General features: G+C 44.7%; 1 protein-coding gene across 3 annotated transcripts in view; it reads left to right on the top strand.

The window, feature by feature from the left end:
- Positions 1-20,255, top strand: part of LOC124003029 (rab11 family-interacting protein 4A-like) — a 110,870-nt gene that overhangs the window by 85,426 nt on the left and 5,189 nt on the right. For 2 of the 3 annotated variants that reach the window (XM_046310992.1, XM_046310994.1), the window contains 11 exons: positions 7,146-7,387; positions 7,668-7,853; positions 9,156-9,290; positions 11,370-11,405; positions 15,534-15,633; positions 15,985-16,088; positions 16,320-16,460; positions 16,909-16,990; positions 18,251-18,388; positions 18,705-18,863; positions 20,036-20,122. In XM_046310992.1, the coding sequence (XP_046166948.1) occupies positions 7,146-7,387; positions 7,668-7,853; positions 9,156-9,290; positions 11,370-11,405; positions 15,534-15,633; positions 15,985-16,088; positions 16,320-16,460; positions 16,909-16,990; positions 18,251-18,388; positions 18,705-18,863; positions 20,036-20,122 (1,410 nt within the window). The remainder of the gene's footprint in view (positions 1-7,145; positions 7,388-7,667; positions 7,854-9,155; positions 9,291-11,369; positions 11,406-15,533; positions 15,634-15,984; positions 16,089-16,319; positions 16,461-16,908; positions 16,991-18,250; positions 18,389-18,704; positions 18,864-20,035; positions 20,123-20,255) is intronic. The other variant, XM_046310993.1, reaches the window with a different exon arrangement.

Genomic DNA, 20,255 nt, shown 5'->3' with positions numbered 1-20,255 from the left:
TAAAGACGTCCGGCAGGCTGGGTTGGCCGATGACTGAGGGTGTGAGGAGAGATGACAGAGAGAGGAGAGTAGAGATGGGAAAGAGGACAGGAGAGACGTGAGAGGTGGGAGATATGAGATGGGAGATAGGAGAGGAGAGTAGAGATGGGAAAGAGGAAAGGAGAGATGGGAGTTAGGAGAGGAGAGTAGAGATGGGAAAGAGGAAAGGAGAGATGGGAGTTAGGAGAGGAGAGATGAGATGGGAGAGAGGAGAGGAAAGATGAGAGGAGAGGTGGGAAAGAGAGGAGATAAGAGATGGGAGAGAGGAGATTAGAGATGAGAGGAGAGATGGGAGAGAGGAGAGGAGAGATGGGATAGAGGAGAGGATAGATGAGAGGAGATATAGAGGAGAGATGGGAGAGAGTAGAGATGAGAGGAGAGGCGAGATGGGATAGAGGAGAGGAGATATAGAGGAGAGATGGGAGAGAGTAGAGATGAGAGGAGAGGCGAGATGGGATAGAGGAGAGGAGAGATGAGAGGAGAAGAGATATAGAGGAGAGATGGGAGAGAGTAGAGATGAGAGGAGAGGCGAGATGGGATAGAGGAGAGGCGAGATGGGATAGAGGAGAGGAGAGATGGGAGACTATCTGGCATCATAAACACAAGGCTGGGGGAAAGGGCTGAGTCTTTAACATGAACACACCCGAGTTCACATATGTGACCGACCACCTTCAGATCTTATGGTGCAAAATTATGTTTTGTTTTTTACATTGGATAACAGCAGATACACAGAGCTATATCATACACTGTGTTTAAGGAACAATGGGACTTGTTTCTCACTTTTGAGAAAATGTCAGTTGAATGTTTTGGTACCTATTGGAGAGCCCTTCTTTGTCTACACCCATTCAGCATCATTCACACCCTCTTAAGCTTTAGCCCCACCCATCTCTTTAATGGTTGATCCGAGCGTCAAGCACCCAAGCTAACTGTCTAACGTTGGCTAGCTTGCCAGCTACTTCCAGACACAAATAGAACAGCTCACTGACCATTTTACTCTCCCTAGCAGAGCTGGTTAGGCTGTTTTTATGTTATCCAGAGCGTTGGTGACAGCAACTGTGCTGCTGGCAACAATTTACGCTTTTCTGCCAACGTTTACTCAAAATCAAATCAAATCAAATTGATTTATATAGCCCTTCGTACATCAGTTGATATCTCAAAGTGCTGTACAGAAACCCAGCCTAAAACCCCAAACAGCAAGCAATGCAGGTGTAGAAGTACAGTGGCTAGGAAAAACTCCCTAGAAAGGCCAAAACCAAGGAAGAAACCTAGAGAGGAACCAGGCTATGTGGTGGCCAGTCCTCTTCTGGCTGTGCCGGGTGGAGATTATAACAGAACATGGCCAAGATGTTCAAATGTTCATAAATGACCAGCATGGTCAAATAATAATAATCACAGGCAGAACAGTTGAAACTGGAGCAGCAGCACGGCCAGGTGGACTGGGGAGAGGAAGGAGTCATCATGCCAGGTAGTCCTGAGGCATGGTCCTAGGGCTCAGGTCCTCCCAGAGAGAGAGAGAAAGAAAGAGAGAAAGAGAGAATTAGAGAGAGCATACTTAAATTCACACAGGACACCGGAAAGGACAGGAGAAGTACTCCAGATATAACAGACTGACCCTAGCCCCCTGACACATAAACTACTGCAGCATAAATACTGAAGGCTGAGACAGGAGGGGTCAGGAGACACTGTGGCCCCATCCGATGATACCCCCGGACAGGGCCAAACAGGAAGGATATAACCCCACCCACTTTGCCAAAGCATAGCCCCCACACCACTAGAGGGATATCTTCAACCACCAACTTACCACAAAGGTCTCCGCCACGGCACAACCCAAGGGGGGGTTGTTTCCCTCATTTTGTCTGTCATAGTTGAAGTGTACCTATGATGAAAATTACAGGCTTCTCTCATCTTTTTAAGTGGGAGAACTTGCACAATTGGTGGCTGACTAAATACTTTTTTGCCCCACTGTACACACACACACACACACACACACACACACACACACACACACACACACACACACACACACACACACACACACACACACACACACACACACACACACACACACACACACACACACACACACACACACACACACACACACACACACACACAGTCTGATGGCAAATCAACAACTCTTTGGCAATAGAAAAGCCTTCTTCCACTCCATCACCTCATCCTCTACCTCTCCTCACACCTTCCAGCCCCTGATGACACCATGTGTGAAAGCGGAAGAGGAGGAGAGAGAGGGAGAGGAATGGGTGTTGGCCTGGATATCAGGAAACCAGGCCAGAGCCCCTGGGTCTTAGTCTCTCAGGTTGTTGGGGAAACCAGAGAGTGAGAGCAAGAGGGAGAGTTATAGAGAGAGAGAGAGAGTTAGAGAGAGACAGAGAACTCCAGTAAGTGATCTAGAGCTATCAATATTAGAGAAGAGCAAGAATGGGCATATCCTGGGAGGTGGTGATCAACTGTACCCTCTCTGATGTTCTTAAAGCTTGTACTAACATGGCATCATTAAAGAAGAGTGCAACACCCTTTGGCATTCAGGTAACACCCACTGGCTGCTGTGAGGTCATTTGGTAACCTCCACAGACATCTGTATATATGGCTCTGACAGCATCCTGGTGCACTTTTGGGAACACAGTGATGTGTTAGCCCGAGGTAGCCTAGGTATTCAGCTGTTATGGCCTGCAGGCTTTTTAGGAGTAGTTTGTTGTGCAAGGAGTAGAGAAGCCGGTCTCCATACACACACACACATTCCACCCCCTCGGCCCCTCCCGTTGATCACCCTGTTCCCACTGTTGTCAGAACAGCTCAGGAGCTGACTGGAGGAGTGCCAGCTGAACCCCATCCAAAACAAACCACTACCCCATCCTTCTCTACCCTGTCTCTTCTGACCTAAGCTACCAACTGCTTACTGGCATAAAAGCATTCACCCACCCTGACCAAACTGTCCCAGTCTCTATTGTACTGGACTACCAGGGCTGGGGTGACGCGGTCTGGCTGTTTGGCTGTCTGGCTGTCTGGCTGTCTGGCTGTGTGTGTGTGTATGTGTGTGTGTGTGCGCAGAAGGGAGTGTGTGTTCATTTTGTTTGTTTGTATGTCTGCCCTCAACTGAGCTTTAATTCAAACGGATTGGAGGCTCGTCTGTATGTAATAGCCCTATCTGAGTCTCATGTCTTGAGGGAGAAGACCTTTGGAAGTTGCTCAACTTCTGTCTACTGAACTATACTTTAACCATTCTTAGCCATGCCCACCATACAGCACCAAACACAGCAGGCAAGATCCTACGCTGTACACACTGGCTATGCAAAACGGCTTCCTCACGCCCAAATAGTTCTTCAGCAACAGGTGTCAAGTCGGGTTAATCAACACCATTCACCTAAAATCGTAACTTCCTACTGTGTGTTTTTTCTTTGTGTGTTTCCTGTAAGGAATTTACACTCTTCACTACAGCTACTTTTTTCTTGCAGTGTAATATTTCCATCCCGAGAGATGCGATGGGGCCTAGTTTATTGCCTCAACCCCATGCTGGGTGGCATTCCCTGGGGCATGGAGATGTGAAGACCCCCTCCTGGTCCTCTATGGAATACTAAACAGGCTCTTTCTCCTTGTATTGTCCCTGGCCCTCCCTGCCTCAGGGTCCCTGCTGCTGTCGCTTAATCCTACAGACAGTGTGTGTGTGTGTGTTGTGTGTTTGCCTACAGGTTGTGTGTATGGGTGTGTTTGTGTGTGCGATCAAGGGTTGGGTGTGTATTCTGGGAGGCAGACAAGCTCCAACAGCGCTTTAGTGAATTTAGGAATAGTGCTTTTGGCCTCCAGCCCTGAGTTTTCATCCGTTAGCAGTTCAACCAGTATTGAGAGAGAGAGAGAGAGGTGAGGTGAGAGCCCTTGAGTGATAATGCCTTTATTATCCTCTAAAGCTGTCTAATGCTCTGTGTGGGATGTACCTGTGTGTAATTGGGCTGGCCTCTGTACCTCCCTCTTTCTCGTCTCTCTCTCTCCCTCCCTCCTACTTCTCCGGTATGTAGAGATAAAATAAGGTTCCTCTATTAGCATTAGACTGGATTAGAGCTGTTGGAGCGACACTGAATGAATGACAAGTGTCTCATGACCTTTAACCTTTGACCCCCCCAACCCCCCACCTCAATACCCTCTGTGACCTCTTGGGTCTTCTCACAGTGACGGATTCCACTAGCCTAACTGAAATTCCTTTAGTGTTTCACTTACGACCTTGTTTGAGTTAAGACCACGTTTGACCACTTGTTCTAGCACTTGCATTTTAGGTTTGTGCTCACTGTTCACTGTTCAACCAACATGTTTTGACCTTTACTGAAAGCCTAAGAATGTATCTGTCAGTGTTTAATGCTATCAATGTTTTGACTGGTGATGTTAATAAGGCTGACAGTACTATTTGCGTTTTCCTGCAGTCTGCACAAAGATGTGTGTGCGCTTTCCAGGTGGATACTGTGTACGTGCGTGTGTATTTATGTGTGTGTGTGTGTGTTCTGAGAGGCAGACAGGCTCCAACAGAGTTCTAGTGATGTTAGGAAGAGTACTTTTGGCATCCAGCCCTGAGTTTTTTTATATTTTTAATTCAACCTTTATTTAACTAGGCAAGTCAGTTAAGAACAAAATCTTATTTACAATGATGGCCTCCCTCTCACCCCACCCCCCCTAAGTTTTAGATGCACTATTGTTAAGTGACTGTCCCACTGGATGTCATAAGGTGAATGCACCAATTTGTAAGTCGCTCTGGATAAGAGCGTCTGCTAAATGACTTAAATGTAAATGTAAATGTCTATCCCGGGCAAATCTGGACGATGCTGGGCCAATCAGCCTACTGATCAACAACATTTGCATAGAAGCATCACTCCAGCATGTCACGCCTGTGTGGAAGGACATCATGTAGGCACTGCTGTTTGTTTGAGAATATAAAAGGCAAATGGGTCCAATTTAAAGTCATGATTTGTGATCATGGATGCTTATCAAACTAGTATATTTTGTCATTTTCTGTGATCTGGATTTTTTTCTTCTATCTCTCAGTAAACATCTCTAATCTGCCTGGACGAAATTCAAAACAACTCAGTTGGCTAGTTCAGCTATCTGTCAACAAATAGGCGGTTTGTAACTTTATCCTACAGCTACGATTGGATAGAGCGAGGAACTCCGCTCCCTTTCACATGTCCTAATATCTATCTCCATCGCTCATATCACTTGGTGATGTTTACTGCTACTATGAGAACTAGCTCAATGGCGATGACATTTGCTGCCAAGCCATAAATGTGCATAATATCTAACAAGCGAGGGTAGGAAAAAAGATGAAACGACCAAGCACGTTCTGTCTGAATGACTCAAATCTGCCAATAGTTTGAGACGTGAGAACGCACAAAGACGTGATGATCTTGTTGCGTCCGTCGTCGGAATGAGACCAAAGCGCAGCGTGGAAAGTGAACATCTTAATTTATTTTAGAATGGACACAAAAAAAAGATAAACAAAAATAAAGTTCTGCAGGGTTATACAGCTACTGTGCAAAAACAAGATCCCACAACATAGGGTGGAAAACAGGCTGCCTAAGTATGATTCCCAATCAGAGACAACGATAGACAGCTGCCTCTGATTGGGAACCATACCCGGCCAACAAAGAAATAGAAAACTAGAATGCCCACCCAAATCACACCCTAACCTAACCAAATACAGAAATAAAAATGCACTCTAAGGTCAGGGCGTGACAGATCTATAGCTTTCTTGGTCCATACACATTAAATATGCAGGAATATTCTTAGGTAGCTAAACCTATTGCCAACCTTTATTTAGGCATTTTAAAACACTTCTTTCTTTCCGTATTACAACAATCATTTAACCCGACTATCAACTGTCAATTTACGGATTCAATTGCGGCTGGTCAGATCAGCACACCTGTAAATAGCTAACTTTACTCAGCAAGTCAGATATTGGCTCGTTGCTGAAAAGGGTGCATGTTCAAAATGATAACCAGCTAACGTTAGCTTGCTACATTGGCTATTAGCTCCTATCTGATATCTTAGCACCTTGTTTGTCTAGCTAGCTAGTTAGCATAGTAGCTAATATAGCTAGCTAGATAACACCACAGATTAAATGGTTAGTTATCGTAATATTTGCTAAAAGGTCACATAGCTATCTCATTAACTTATTGCATGCCTGTCGGGGCACGTCGACACAGGCCTTATTATTAGTGAATTAACTAAAATAATATTTGCAACAGGAGTTTGATTTTGGTCACTGTGTCAATTTCTCAATACTGCACCTTTCTGTTGGAGAATGAGCTAGTTTGCTGCGGCTGACTTTCCCAGCTAGACATTCCTCTGCATTGTGCAGTGCTCGTGGCTCAGGCAGTGAGTGGTGGCTAGCATAGCAGCAGCTTTGCTGTAGAAGGGACTATTGGCTAAGCCGATAGAGAACGGCCGATAGTCGATAGACTAGAAAAGGCCAATATTGGTCCGATATATCGGCTCGGTTGATTATCTGTTATCGGTCGTTCTTTACTCTATTACCATGAGACTGGATTAGAGCTGTTAGAGTGAAACTGAATGACCTGTCTCATGACCTTTGACCCCAACTCAATACCCTCCATGACCTTCTGTGACCCCCAGAGTTTTCCCACAATGAAGGAATCCACAAGCCTGATTTAAATCCCTTTAGTGTTTTACTTAACACCTTGTATGAGTTAAGACTTCATTTTGAGCACTAGTTCTAGCACCTGGATTTCAGGTTTGAGCTCACTGTTCACAACCAACATGTAACCTTTGCTGAAACCCTAAAAACAAGTCTATCAGTGTTAGACGCTATCAATAGGTCTGAGAGTACTATTTGCATAGTCCTGTAGTTCTGTTGACTGCACAAAAATGTGTGTGTGTGTGTGTGTGTGTGTGCACACATGCCTGTGTGTGTGTGTGTGTGTGTACCTTCCCTGCTTACCTCACTCCCTCTCTGTATGTAAATGTTAAAATCTTTTGTCTGTAATGTGTTTTTCGTTATGTTTCAGACCCCAGTAAGACTAGCTGTCTCCATTGGCGTCAGCTAATGGGGATCCTAATAAATCAGATCTCTCTCTCTCGCTCTACAGCGTGTTGACAAAGCCCTTGCACATCCGGTCCTCATGTGCACGCGGGTGTCCCTTAACCCAGAGCCTGGGTGCCATCTATTCCCAGAGGGAGAGGAGAAAGGAGAGGTGGAGGGCAGAGAGAGGGCAGAGTTAGACATGGACAGTGCTGTGGAGAGCAACCCAGGATCAGATGTCTCTGAAGGGGGGAGGAGTGGAGGAGACAAGGAGGATGGACTGGGAGGACTTTTCTTTCCTGGAGACAAGTTAGTTGTTAGTCTTTGTGTGGTCTTGAACATATGGTGTCTTTATAAGTGAACTCTCTTTATAAAAGAACTGTAGAGATTAGACTTGTTCATGTACATGTAACTCATCTACCTCATGTGAAATATATCATTTGCAATCCTATAAAAAAATCTGCACTGTCAGAATCTGAATAGTCACCCTTATAATTGAAAAATGAATGTACAATTTGTCTTTTTTTCACTACGACACTTTAAACTTATTGAATGTTACTTCCTGAAAGTCTACTTCCTGTTTTTGCAGGTGCAGTCAGCTAAACCCATCGGTGACCTCTGACCTGTCGACACGTTCCTCTGCCTCTCTGAACGAGGAGCAGTTTGAGGACTACGGAGAGGGAGAGGACGTGGACTACACTCCCAGCAGCCCCTGCCCCGAGGACGAGACGCGCACCAACGGCTACTCTGACCTGGGCTCCTCTGTACCCTCCAGGTAAGAGGAGACCCTGACACACTAATACACAGACACACTATTACATAGAGTATCATTACAACATCCACATAAAATTGGGGAACACCATATGCAACGAGAAATACAAACGTATTACGTGAAATGATATGAGACAGAAACAGAAACACAAAGATGATTCATTACCTGTCAGACATCATGTGACCCAGAAAGGCCAACTGATCAACTAGAGAAATCTGCATAACACTGTGCAACGAAAAGATGACAAGTGCATGTACAGCATCACCCAACCCAGAATACAAACACACAGAGCAAAGAGTTTGAACCATTTCAGATCCAAGTGATGATGACTTACTGAACCCCACTGAGCATAATGTTATATTTTCACAAAACACCCCCTGTCAAGTCTCATACCCCCTGTCCTGTAAGTCTGTGACCCTCTTAATCCCCTAGTGTGTGTGTGTGTGTGTGTGTGTGTGCTGCTTCTCTATTCTCTCAGAGCCTCACTTACCAAACTCATTAGTTTTTACTCTTGACTGGAACTGAGTGTGATGTTGTCCCAATGTACCCTATTGCCTACATATTGCGCTACTTTTGAACAGAGACCTATTGGCCCTGGTCAAAAGTAGTGCACTATAAAGGGAATAGGGTGCCATTGGAGATGTAGCCTATATGGCCCCCAGGGCCTCTCTTGATTAAAATTCATCTATAGAGCTGTTTTGAAGGAGGATTTACTCCCAACACTATTCAGCTTCCTTGGTCCTGCTCCGAATATCAAGTACCTAAACTCATTACTACGGACTTATTTTTGTCCTACTTCCGAGTTTAAAATAGAGCTTTATGATATTTGTAGATGGTTGTGTACGTTTCCATGGGAAATAGTGTGTTATGTGAACTACATGTTAACGTGTAGTAAACCCAGACAGCTGTGTTTGTGTGTGTGTGTGTGTGTGTGTGTGTGTGTGTGTGTGTGTGTGTGTGGGGGGGTGTTTGTAATGTGTTTGTGTGTCTACTGTATTTGTATATTTGTATTTATGATGATCCCAGTAGTTCCTGCCATGGCAGCAGCTACTCTTCCTGGGGTCCAGCAAAATTAAGGCAGTATACAATTAACATTTACATTACATTTCACAACAGATTTCGTAACACATTAAGCGTATTCCCTCAGGCCACTACTCTACTACCACATATTTACAACACAAAATCTACGTGTATGTTTGTGTATAGTGCATTTGTTGTGTGCCTGTATCTGCTTATTAAATCTGATTTTACTGTGTGTGTGTATATATTCTGTCTCTAACGCTTTGGCTTCACCTGTGTGTGTAGTGCTGGCCAGAGCCCCAGGAAGACACGCCACCTGTACAACAATGAGATGATGGACGTGTACTGTTCCCAGTGCTGTAAGAAGGTCAACCTACTCAACGACCTGGAGGCCAGGCTGAAGAACCTCAAAGCCAACAGGTAACACAGGACAGGACACCCACAGACACCATTACACGTACGAGCCCAGAGCCCAGCTGAGTAGGTGGAACGGCGCAGGATTTTGGTCATGTCAGATCACGTGGATGGTTAAACTCCTGACTCTGAGAATGAGATGTGTTCTCACAGAAAATGAACCTGGTCATTATTTCAGGGAAGTGACACACTTCTATTGTCCACTATGTTTACCCTGACTGACTATTGTACTGAAGGTAAGATAGGTTAGATAATACTGTCAGAGTGTCCTGCTGTTTATTTTGATGATGTCACCAAGAGCTTAAATGTCTTGAACCCGCACACACACACACACACACACACACACACACACACACACACACACACACACACACACACACACACACACACACACACACACACACACACACACACACACACACACACACACACACACACACACACACACACACACACACACACACACACACACACACACACACACAACTTGTTACATAAATCCCCAAATGTCAGAATGGGTCACCACCATTCATCGACCCACATCATCAGCGTGTGTACAGTGAGAGTTGTAGGCGGTCTATTTTCAGACACGTTATCCTGTGTGATCTTTATGGATTGAATCACTTCCTCTGTAAACTAACGCACCCACACGTTCTTTGATGAACACACACTGACTGAAACACACACATCTCACATAGAACTTACTGATATAGACTTGCACTCTCTTGTACACAGACACACACACACACACACCCACCAAGACACGCACACACCTGCACTCTACTATATGTAAGCTATAGCAGTAGTGGCCCTAGGCTGGAGAACTCGGTAATGAATGTAATGAAGTGGTGAGGACTCTGGAATCGTTTTGTCTTCCCTTCAACTACAGCTCTGTCTCTGCTGACTCTGCAGTTCTTCTGCCTGAAAAGGTTACTCTCTACTGAGATGAATACCTGGGCTAACAGTAAATAGTCAGACCCCTGCTTTCGCAGGAGAGCCAGTAAAGAAAGGGGGAGTAGTAAAGGGAGGAGAGGGAGAGAGGATGGGGATGGGAGAGGGGGAATGGGAGTGGGAGAGAGAAAGTGAGAAGGAAGAGAGAGAGGGAGAGGAGGGAGGTGAGAGAACGTGGAATGATAAATAGGTGAATGGGCATGCAGAGGAGGAAAAAGCGACAGAGAGAGGGATTGTCGGAGAAGGATAAGTTAAAGCAAAGATGGATGATGCAGAGTCGCTGCGAGTGAAGTGTTGCTGGCAGAGAGATGGAAGACTTGACAAGATCAATCCTTGAAGGAGGGACAGGAGGAGACAGAAGATGCCCCGTCAGCATGCAGTCAGTCTGGGGAGATGCTTGAAATGGCATAAATGTGTGTGCGCACGTGCATTTGTGTGTGCATAAGGTGTACTCTCACACCTGTGTGTGTGTGTATGTGTGTGTGTGAGAGAGAGATTTCTCTCTTTGATTTAATGGTGAAGCAGACACAAAGCTTTGAGACAGAACTATTGCTGAACCCACAAAACCACTGTTCCCAGTAGCACCCTCAGGGAACGTTATTTCATGAACATTGACATGCCCTTCATGCCATACTCTCTGGTTGTGTTTTAAATGGCACCCTTTTCCCTGTAGGGCTCTACTATTGACCAGGGCTTATAGGGCACTACTATTGACCAGGGCTTATAGGGCACTACTATTGACCAGGGCTTATAGGGCACTACTATTGCCCAGGGCTTATAGGGCACTACTATTGACCAGGGCTTATAGGGCTCTACTATTGACCAGGGCTTATAGGGCACTACTATTGACCAGGGCTTATAGGGCACTACTATTGACCAGGGCTTATAGTGCTCTGGTCAAAAGTAGTGCAATATATATTATAGGGAACATGGTGCTATTTGAAACACACACTCTCTTTCTCCTCTTCTGCAAAATACTGATTAACAATACTACCTTAATACCAATCAAACAGCAATTAGCTTTACTACCTATAATTCACTGTTATAACTAATAGACTAAAGTCTCTACACATATCCATGACTTCTATCAAGGATAAAGACTAACTGGGATGTTCTCTGACTCTTTTTCTCCAGCCCCAATAGGAAAATCTCCAGCACAGCCTTTGGCAGGTCGGTCACGTCTCCATATGTGTGTGTGTGTTTACTGTGTTTGTTTTTGCATGTTGGCCATTTCCTTATTGTTCCAGTCATGTGATCATCATGTCAGCCAGTGTATTTGACTGCTGTCTAGGTAATTCCTCCTAAGTAATATGGTAATGGTTTAGGTATACTGAACCTCTCTACCTCTTCTGTGTTCATTTTACTACTACAGTTACTACTGTGTACAGATATGAATTTGACCAGTTTCTCACAGCAGGAAAATAAACCTGCAGCAACGGGAAATATGGGCAAATGAAGAAAATTGATCAACGGGGTGATCAAATGAAGATGCTTGTTTGTACACATTGAAGCAAGGGCACTGTATTCAACATACAAGTGTACCTGAATACAATGCAGTGGAGGCATTATTATAGGTTGTTTTACAATACACATACAAACGACAACATCACACAAACATCAACTACATCACACCTGCCTAGACCCACATGCTGACTGACACCCCCATCTCAAGCGCCCGCATCACTCTCCACCACATGGCCTCAATCGGCACCATCTTGTTTCTTTCTCTCTGTCGCCCACACACTTTCAACATTTAGATAACAAAGCATTTGACCTTTCCACTGTGTTAACAACGGAGGTTTGGTTGATTTTGAGTTTTTTAAAGTATTCGTTTTTTCAAGATGATTGATGAGAAAAGTATCGTCCCAACCCATTGGGTATCTCACTACACCCCCATTTGCCATGTCTTGAAATATGCAGACAGACGGATTAAAAGCACATTTACATTGTAATATTTCTGACAGCCAACTTTCAACTCCGCACATACCTTTCCAGAAGGCATGGATTATTGATTCATTTTGTCTCCTCTAATACAATTCTATACATTAGTTCATACTGGATTAAGCATACATTTTAGTTAATTGTAATTTTGTTAGTTAGGTCCCAACATTCCCTCCATATTGTGCCAATATCAGTTCTTGGTTCCAATAGTTTTTTTTCTAAGAAATTGTCAGTTATATAGGCTCTTTTCAAGGTTTTGAAAAGCTTACCTATCATATACAGTGCCTTGCGAAAGTATTCGGCCCCCTTGAACTTTGCGACCGTTTGCCACATTTCAGGCATCAAACATAAAGATATAAAACTGTATTTCTTTGTGAAGAATCAACAACAAGTGGGACACAATCATGAAGTGGAACGATATTTATTGGATATTTCAAACTTTTTTAACAAATCAAAAACTGAAAAATTGGGCGTGCAAAATTATTCAGCCCCTTTACTTTCAGTGCAGCAAACTCTCTCCAGAAGTTCAGTGAGGATCTCTGAATGATCCAATAAATGACTAATGATGATAAATACAATCCACCTGTGTGTAATCAAGTCTCCGTATAAATGCACCTGCACTGTGATAGACTCAGAGGTCCGTTAAAAGCGCAGAGAGCATCATGAAGAACAAGGAACACACCAGGCAGGTCCGAGATACTGTTGTGAAGAAGTTTAAAGCCGGATTTGGATACAAAAAGATTTCCCAAGCTTTAAACATCCCAAGGAGCACTGTGCAAGCGATAATATTGAAATGGAAGGAGTATCAGACCACTGCAAATCTACCAAGACCTGGCCGTCCCTCTAAACTTTCAGCTCATACAAGGTGAAGACTGATCAGAGATGCAGCCAAGAGGCCCATGATCACTCTGGATGAACTGCAGAGATCTACAGCTGAGGTGGGAGACTCTGTCCATAGGACAACAATCAGTCATATATTTCACAAATCTAGCCTTTATGGAAGTGTGGCAAGAAGAAAGCCATTTCTTAAAGATATCCATAAAAAGTGTTGTTTAAAGTTTGACAAGCCACCTGGGAGACACACCAAACATGTGGAAGAAGGTGCTCTGGTCAGATGAAACCAAAATTGGCAACTTTTTGGCAACTTTTTGGCAACAATGCAAAACGTTATGTTTGGCGTAAAAGCAACACAGCTCATCACCCTGAACACACCATCCCCACTGTCAAACATGGTGGTGGCAGCATAATGGTTTGGGCCTGCTTTTCAGGGAAGATGGTTAAAATTGATGGGAAGATGGATGGAGCCAAATACAGGACCATTCTGGAAGAAAACCTGATGGAGTCTGCAAAAGACCTGAGACTGGGACGGATATTTGTCTTCCAACAAGACAATGATCCAAAACATAAAGCAAAATCTACAATGGAATGATTCAAAAATAAACATATCCAGGTGTTAGAATGGCCAAGTCAAAGTCCAGACCTGAATCCAATCAAGAATCTGTGGAAAGAACTGAAAACTGCTGTTCGCAAATGCTCTCCATCCAACCTCACTGAGCTCGAGCTGTTTTGCAAGGAGGAATGGGAAAAAATTTCAGTCTCTCGATGTGCAAAACTGATAGAGACATACCCCAAGCGACTTACAGCTGTAATCGCAGCAAAAGGTGGCGCTACAAAGTATTAACTTAAGGGGGCTGAATAATTTTGCACGCCCAATTTTTCAGTTTTTGATTTGTTAAAAAAGTTTGAAATATCCAATAAATGTCGTTCCACTTCATGATTGTGTCCCACTTGTTGTTGATTCTTCACAAAAAAATACAGTTTTATATCTTTATGTTTGAAGCCTGAAATGTGGCAAAAGGTCGCAAAGTTCAAGGGGGCCGAATACTTTTGCAAGGCACTGTAAATATCCTTTCATTGTGGTCAATGTACAGTGTCTAGGGTTTTGTCCTACTTCCCTCTATACTGTGAATTAAACTGACAAAGAGAGATTGGCCTGCCATCACTGATCTATGTGCATAGTGTTCTCCCCAACCTCTCTACTCTTTTCCTTTCTCTTGTCCGATAACTCTCCCTCTCTTCTACGCTCTCCCTCTCTTCTACTCTCTCCCTCTCTTCTACTCTCTCCCTTTCTTCTACTCTCTCCTCTCTCTACTCTCCCTCTCTTCTACTCTACTCTCTCCCTCTCTTCTACTCTCTCCCTCTCTTCTCCTCTCGCCCTCTCTTCTACTCTCTCCCTTTCTTCTACTCTCTCCCTCTCTTCTCCTCTCGCCCTCTCTTCTACTCTCTCCCTTTCTTCTACTCTCTCCCTCTCTTCTCCTCTCTCCCTCTCTTCTACTCTCTCCCTTTCTTCTACTCTCTCCCTCTCTTCTACTCTCTCCCTCTCTTCTACTCTCTCCCTTTCTTCTACTCTCTCCCTCTCTTCTCCTCTCGCACTCTCTTCTACTCTCTACTCTCTCCTCTTGTCTACTCTCCCTCTCTTCTACTCTCTACCTCTCCTCTACTCTCCCTCTCTTCTACTCTCTCCCTCTCCTACTCTCTCTACTCTCGCCCTCTCTTCTACTCTCGCCCTCTCTTCTACTCTCTACTCTCTCCCCCTCTTCTACTCTCGCCCCCTCTTCTACTCTCGCCCTCTCTCTACTCTCGCCCTCTCTTCTACTCTCGCCCTCTCTTCTACTCTCGCCCTCTTCTACTCTCTCCCTCTCCTACTCTCTCTACTCTCGCCCCCTCTTCTACTCTCGCCCTCTCTCTACTCTCTCCTCTCGTCTACTCTCTCCCCCTCTTCACTACCTCACTACTCTCCCTCTCTTCTACTCTCTCCCTCTCTCCCTCTCTTCTACTCTCTCCCTTCCCTACTCTCTACCTCTCCTCCTCTCCTCCCTTACTCTTTTTCTCTCTTTCTCCTCCTCCTCTTATTGATGAATCGTCTCTGTAATGGAGGCTGGTGTGAAGCCATTCCATTAGTTAGAGTGGGGCAAGATGTGGTGGCAGTTTGAATGCCACTGTGTGTGTGAGTGTGCGAGTGTGCGTACATAAGGGCATGCATGCCTGTGTGTCTTGGTAGGGTAATTGTGTGTGATGTGTGCATGTGTGTGTGATCAGCTCCCCCATTGGCACAGCCCTTTGGCTTATAGTCCCTTTTACATCCTATCCTGCAGCATTCTCTCTGCAGGAGTGGACACACACACACACACACAGTGGCATTATGGTTCAGCAGTAAAGCTCAGATTGATGCCCTATAGGGTGAAACTAAAAAAGGATAGCTCTAGGACTACCACAGTTGGGAGAGATTTGATTGTTTTTTTCTTCAAGTCTTGTATAACAGCCTCTTCCTCTCTCTTCCTCTCTCTCTGTCTGCAGGCAGCTCCTCCACACCAGTAACTTCAGCAGCAGCAACGGCAGCACAGAGGACCTGTTCCGAGATAGCATCGACTCCTGTGACATCGACATCACTGAGAAGGTACCGCAGAGATACGTTGTGTTCTGTTTCATTCTATGGAAGAGACTACCATTTATCGTGTCTGTCTCTATCTGTGACCGTTCCACTACCTGCACTCCATAATATTAAGGTGAAAATTGATGGGATACTGATTGTGAAATTGATTGCATTGGCTGCTACTGTCAAGAGGTGTTCTGCTGTGAATCGAGCTGAATGGCTCTGGCAGAGATTGTTGCTGATTGTGCTTGCTGAAGTAAGGACATTGGATGAATGAATGATATAACAACATCTCTTACCTTCTCTCTCTTTCACTCTCTCTCTCCCTCTCTCACCCCCCCCCTCTCTCTCTCTCCCTCTCTCTCCCACACACAGGTGAGTTACCTAGAGAAGAAGGTAGCAGAGTTGGAGAATGACACGCTGATGAACGGAGATCTCAAGTCCAAGCTGAAGCAGGAGAACACACAGCTGGTTCACAGGTAGGAGATTTACACACACACACATGCATGCACATCCACCCACCCACGCACACACACACGTAGATACACACAAACACATACACACAAACACATGTACGAATGCACACACACACACACGTTCATTCTTAAATATATATATATATGTGTGTGTGAGCATTTTTTTTTACATATCTCATTTATGCTAATGTTTCTGTATGTGTGTGTGTGCATACGTGTGTGTGTCACTCACAGGGTCCACGAGTTGGAGGAGCAGTTAAAGGACCAGGAGGCGCAGGCAGAGCAGAACACAGAGGAGGAGCAGAGACGACACCGTGAGGCCTACAGCAAGATGGAGAGAGACAAGAACACTGAGCTAGAGCTGCTACACAACCGGTAACACACACACACAAACACACTTACTTCAATCATTTATACACTGCATCGTAGATAGTCATATTTACATGTGTGCGTGTACACAATGGTACTATCTATAACTTAAAAGGGTTCTTTGGCTGTCACCATAGCAGAACCCTTTGGGTTCCATGTAGAATCATTTCCACAGAGGGTTCTACATTGAACCCAAAAGTGTTCTACCTGGAATCAAAAAGAGTTCTCCTATGGGGACATCCTAAGAACCCTTTCTTCTAAGAGTGTAGTCCATAGCGCTAGGTAGATACCATAGATTAGGCCTTGAGCTAGATACTGAATCCAGACCTTGAGGTCTGCTGTACTGCTAATGTCCATTTCTCGTTGTTAGTGGCCTTGTTTTGAATAACCCGGACATACAGTATATTAAACATGGATGAATTATCATAATGTGTTTCCTCTTCTTCCCCTACAGAGTCCAACAGCTAGAGGAGGAGAATGGGGATATATCGGTGAACATGTGCAGACTGAAGTCTCAGACAGAGAAACTGGACGAGGTATGTGCGTGCTTGCTTACATATCATCCTCAGAGACACAGTAGGCTACGTTTAGTACAAACATACGCTCTCACTCATGCAACTCCAGTACTACGATCTCCACAGACAGAGACCTCGATAACTGCTTACAAAACATCAACACCCTCCCATCAACAGCACGTGACCAATTGCCACAGTCACACACACACACACACACACACACACACGTTTGGAGGTGTGAAGGCTACAGCTGGGCTCATATCAACACCTCTATTTCTAACATGACATGCAAGGGAGTTGGCATTACTGGTCTGCATGATCAATTAATTGTGTGGTTGTGTGAACAGACAGTCACACTAACTAATTACCATACTATACACTTCAGGTTGCCTGACGACTCAAACTGAATTATTTCGCTGCTCTGTCGTTCACCTCATACTTCAGTCTGAGACTGCCATCGCTGAAGTCATTTGTGGTGACATAGAAAAAAAAAACGTTGTACGAAACAAAGTCATCAGCGAATTAATTGTAATCAAAGCCAATGACGAATTTTCAAACCTCCGCTTTACCGGTGTGTATTCTGTCTCTGGCCCAACCCATTGGTTTCTGGAACCAATCACAGTGGCTAGAATGTTGTTCCATTCTAAAAAATCATCGGGGAGGGACTCCAGACTCATTGCGGAGAAGAAACATTTTTTTTTCACCTTTATTTAACCAATTATTTAAATTACATTTTTTTAAATTAAAAGTATAGTTAATTTTAAGGTATGTGTCCTAATGCTTCTTCTTACAGGACTATTCACTGTGCATTATTAAATTGACTGTGTTCTTGCTTACCACATACATCCTAACAACCCAATGCCTTATTCATACTGTGGGACCTTTAATTGTGTGAACACCATGTGACTTTTATTTTGATGAGCTACTCTGGAAGGTTGGGGGCAGAGCCGAGGTTATTGGGTAATCGGGGTCAGTTTTGAGATTGAGTGACTCCGCCCTCTCTAGCTTGCTGTATTATTTTGTCTCTCCCTAAGCTGTTGTACTTGGCTTATAGGGCCTCCCCAAACTGTACTGTGCTGACTTGGGGCTCTTCTATTCACATTGGCCGTCCCAGCACGGCTCCAGCAACTATAGTGGATGTGTAACCAGTCCAGCCCAGAGCAGATTGCCTTGGCTTTGGTCTGTAATGTGAATCAGGCATACGTTTGAAAAACGATCCGTGCTTCATTCTCTGTGCACCATCACATGTATTGGAATGTGTCTATACGTGTGTGTTGTCAGGAGAAGCAGCGCATGACAGACAAGCTGGAGGACACCAGTCTGAGGCTGAAGGATGAGCTGGACCTCTACAGGAAGATGATGGACAAGCTGAGGCAGAACAGACACGAGTTCCAGAAGGAGAGGGAGGCCATGCAGGAGGTGGGAGGAGAGATAGCACACACACAGGGACGCGCGCGCGCGCACACACACACGCGTGCAAACACACACACGCACACACACGTACACACACTTATGCACACTTTTACACGTAATGTGAAATGGAAGCTTATGATGCCTCTCCCACTCTTCTGAAATCTCTAGTAGCTGAATGCTTGTACAGAATACATTTTCACATAAACCAGCCTGCCCACTGCATCAGACTGGTCTACATGGCTATCCCAGGTACTCTTTATAACTACACAGTCTCCACGACAGCTACCGCATATCATCCCTGGTTGTCTCCCTCCTCCTGCAGCTGATTGAGGACCTTCGTCGGGAGCTGGAGCACCTGCAGCTGTTCAAACTGGAGACAGAGAAGCCTGGCCACGGCCGCAGCTCCTCCTCTGGGCTGACGGAGTTCAACGCCAAGACCAGAGAGATGGAGCTGGAGCACGAGGTCAAGAGACTCAAACAGGTGGGCTTGAGAGCTATTGGCTAATGCTAACTCTGTATTCAATGCATTGTTACTTCCTCTTTTGGGGTATTTGCTAGGATTTAATTGGGCAAGAGACTCAAACAGGTGGGGCTCAAAAACAATCTTTTACACTGTGTTTTCTGTGTTTTTTTACACACGTTCCACCTCTAAGTATACTGTACGTGTTTGTATATGCCACCACTATATGCTTTTGTGCGAGCTAACAGTGTTTCGTGTGATAGTCTAATGCTGGGAGTACATTCTCAACATAGAGAGTGGCATACACTAGTCATATCTACCTACAGTGCGTCTTATCTACTATAGGTTGGTCCTTTTCGACTTCTTAGATAGTGTGCCATTTCTAGGTGGTGAATACCAGTGATATCTGTCGGTCAAGGGCAGTGAAATGACATTGTTAATGTTCCCCGTCCTTGTTAAGAGCATCGGACCGAGTATAACCATGAGATAAGATATCAAGATGAAAGTGTTTCAAAGATGTCCTCTCAGACAAGGCAGAGGCTCTAATGCTGAGACATGCAGTGTTGCGGTTTCATGTGTAAAGATTTGATATTCTACTGTAGGCTTCTTTCTTGCCTTCGGTCAGTACACTCTGTCAAACAGACAGTAACGCTAGGAGAATAATCACAGTGCCTCGCCTTGCCTGCAGCTTTCATCTGGATCTGTCTTGCTCTCTATCTCTCTCTCTTTTTTTCTCTCTCACACTTGCCTGGTTGCCGTCTCTGCTCAGCTGTTACATTTGGCAAATGACAGGAGTGGAATGTTAGCTAAAAAGTCTGGTACCCAGACTACACAGACACACAGACAAGTAAACCATTTTCTGCAGTCACAGGCTTTGATTCAAAGTTTAAACTACAAGGCTGGAAGAGAAACATCTCAAATTGGTGTCAGGCAGATATGCGATACCCTTTTTGTCTTTTCTCAACACTTTTAGATCAAATGGTGCTTATCTGAAAACTCCTTATTTAAAACAGTCATAGGTTACTTTTTCAAATCGGTTATTTTATTAATGACACTGTTTCATATTTGAGAAAGGGTTCAAAAGAGAATGCAGATCAGCTAGCTGATGTGATAGTATTCCAAACAGGGATGAATGAGTCTCTTCCCTCTCATGTCTCCCTGTGCTCCTCTTTGCTCCTCCTCTGTGTGTCCAGCGGTTTGTCTCGCAGGATTTTCCTCTGACCTCTGACCTCCGCCACCTCGTAGTATCCGCTGGGGCACGCCTCCGTCACGGTCAGACGGTAAACAAACCCACTGTTGTTTCTTGTGAGCTTTAACCTTTGACCCCTCCCATTAACCACAGCATAATCATCACCATACAGCGCCTATAGAGCTTCACCCCCTGTCGACACAGGGCGCAGTTTGTGCCATAAC

The sequence above is a fragment of the Oncorhynchus gorbuscha genome, linkage group LG18 (genome assembly GCF_021184085.1).
Source record: "Oncorhynchus gorbuscha isolate QuinsamMale2020 ecotype Even-year linkage group LG18, OgorEven_v1.0, whole genome shotgun sequence".
Classification (NCBI taxonomy): Eukaryota; Metazoa; Chordata; class Actinopteri; order Salmoniformes; family Salmonidae; genus Oncorhynchus; species Oncorhynchus gorbuscha.
This window is presented reverse-complemented; position numbering and strand designations above follow the sequence as displayed.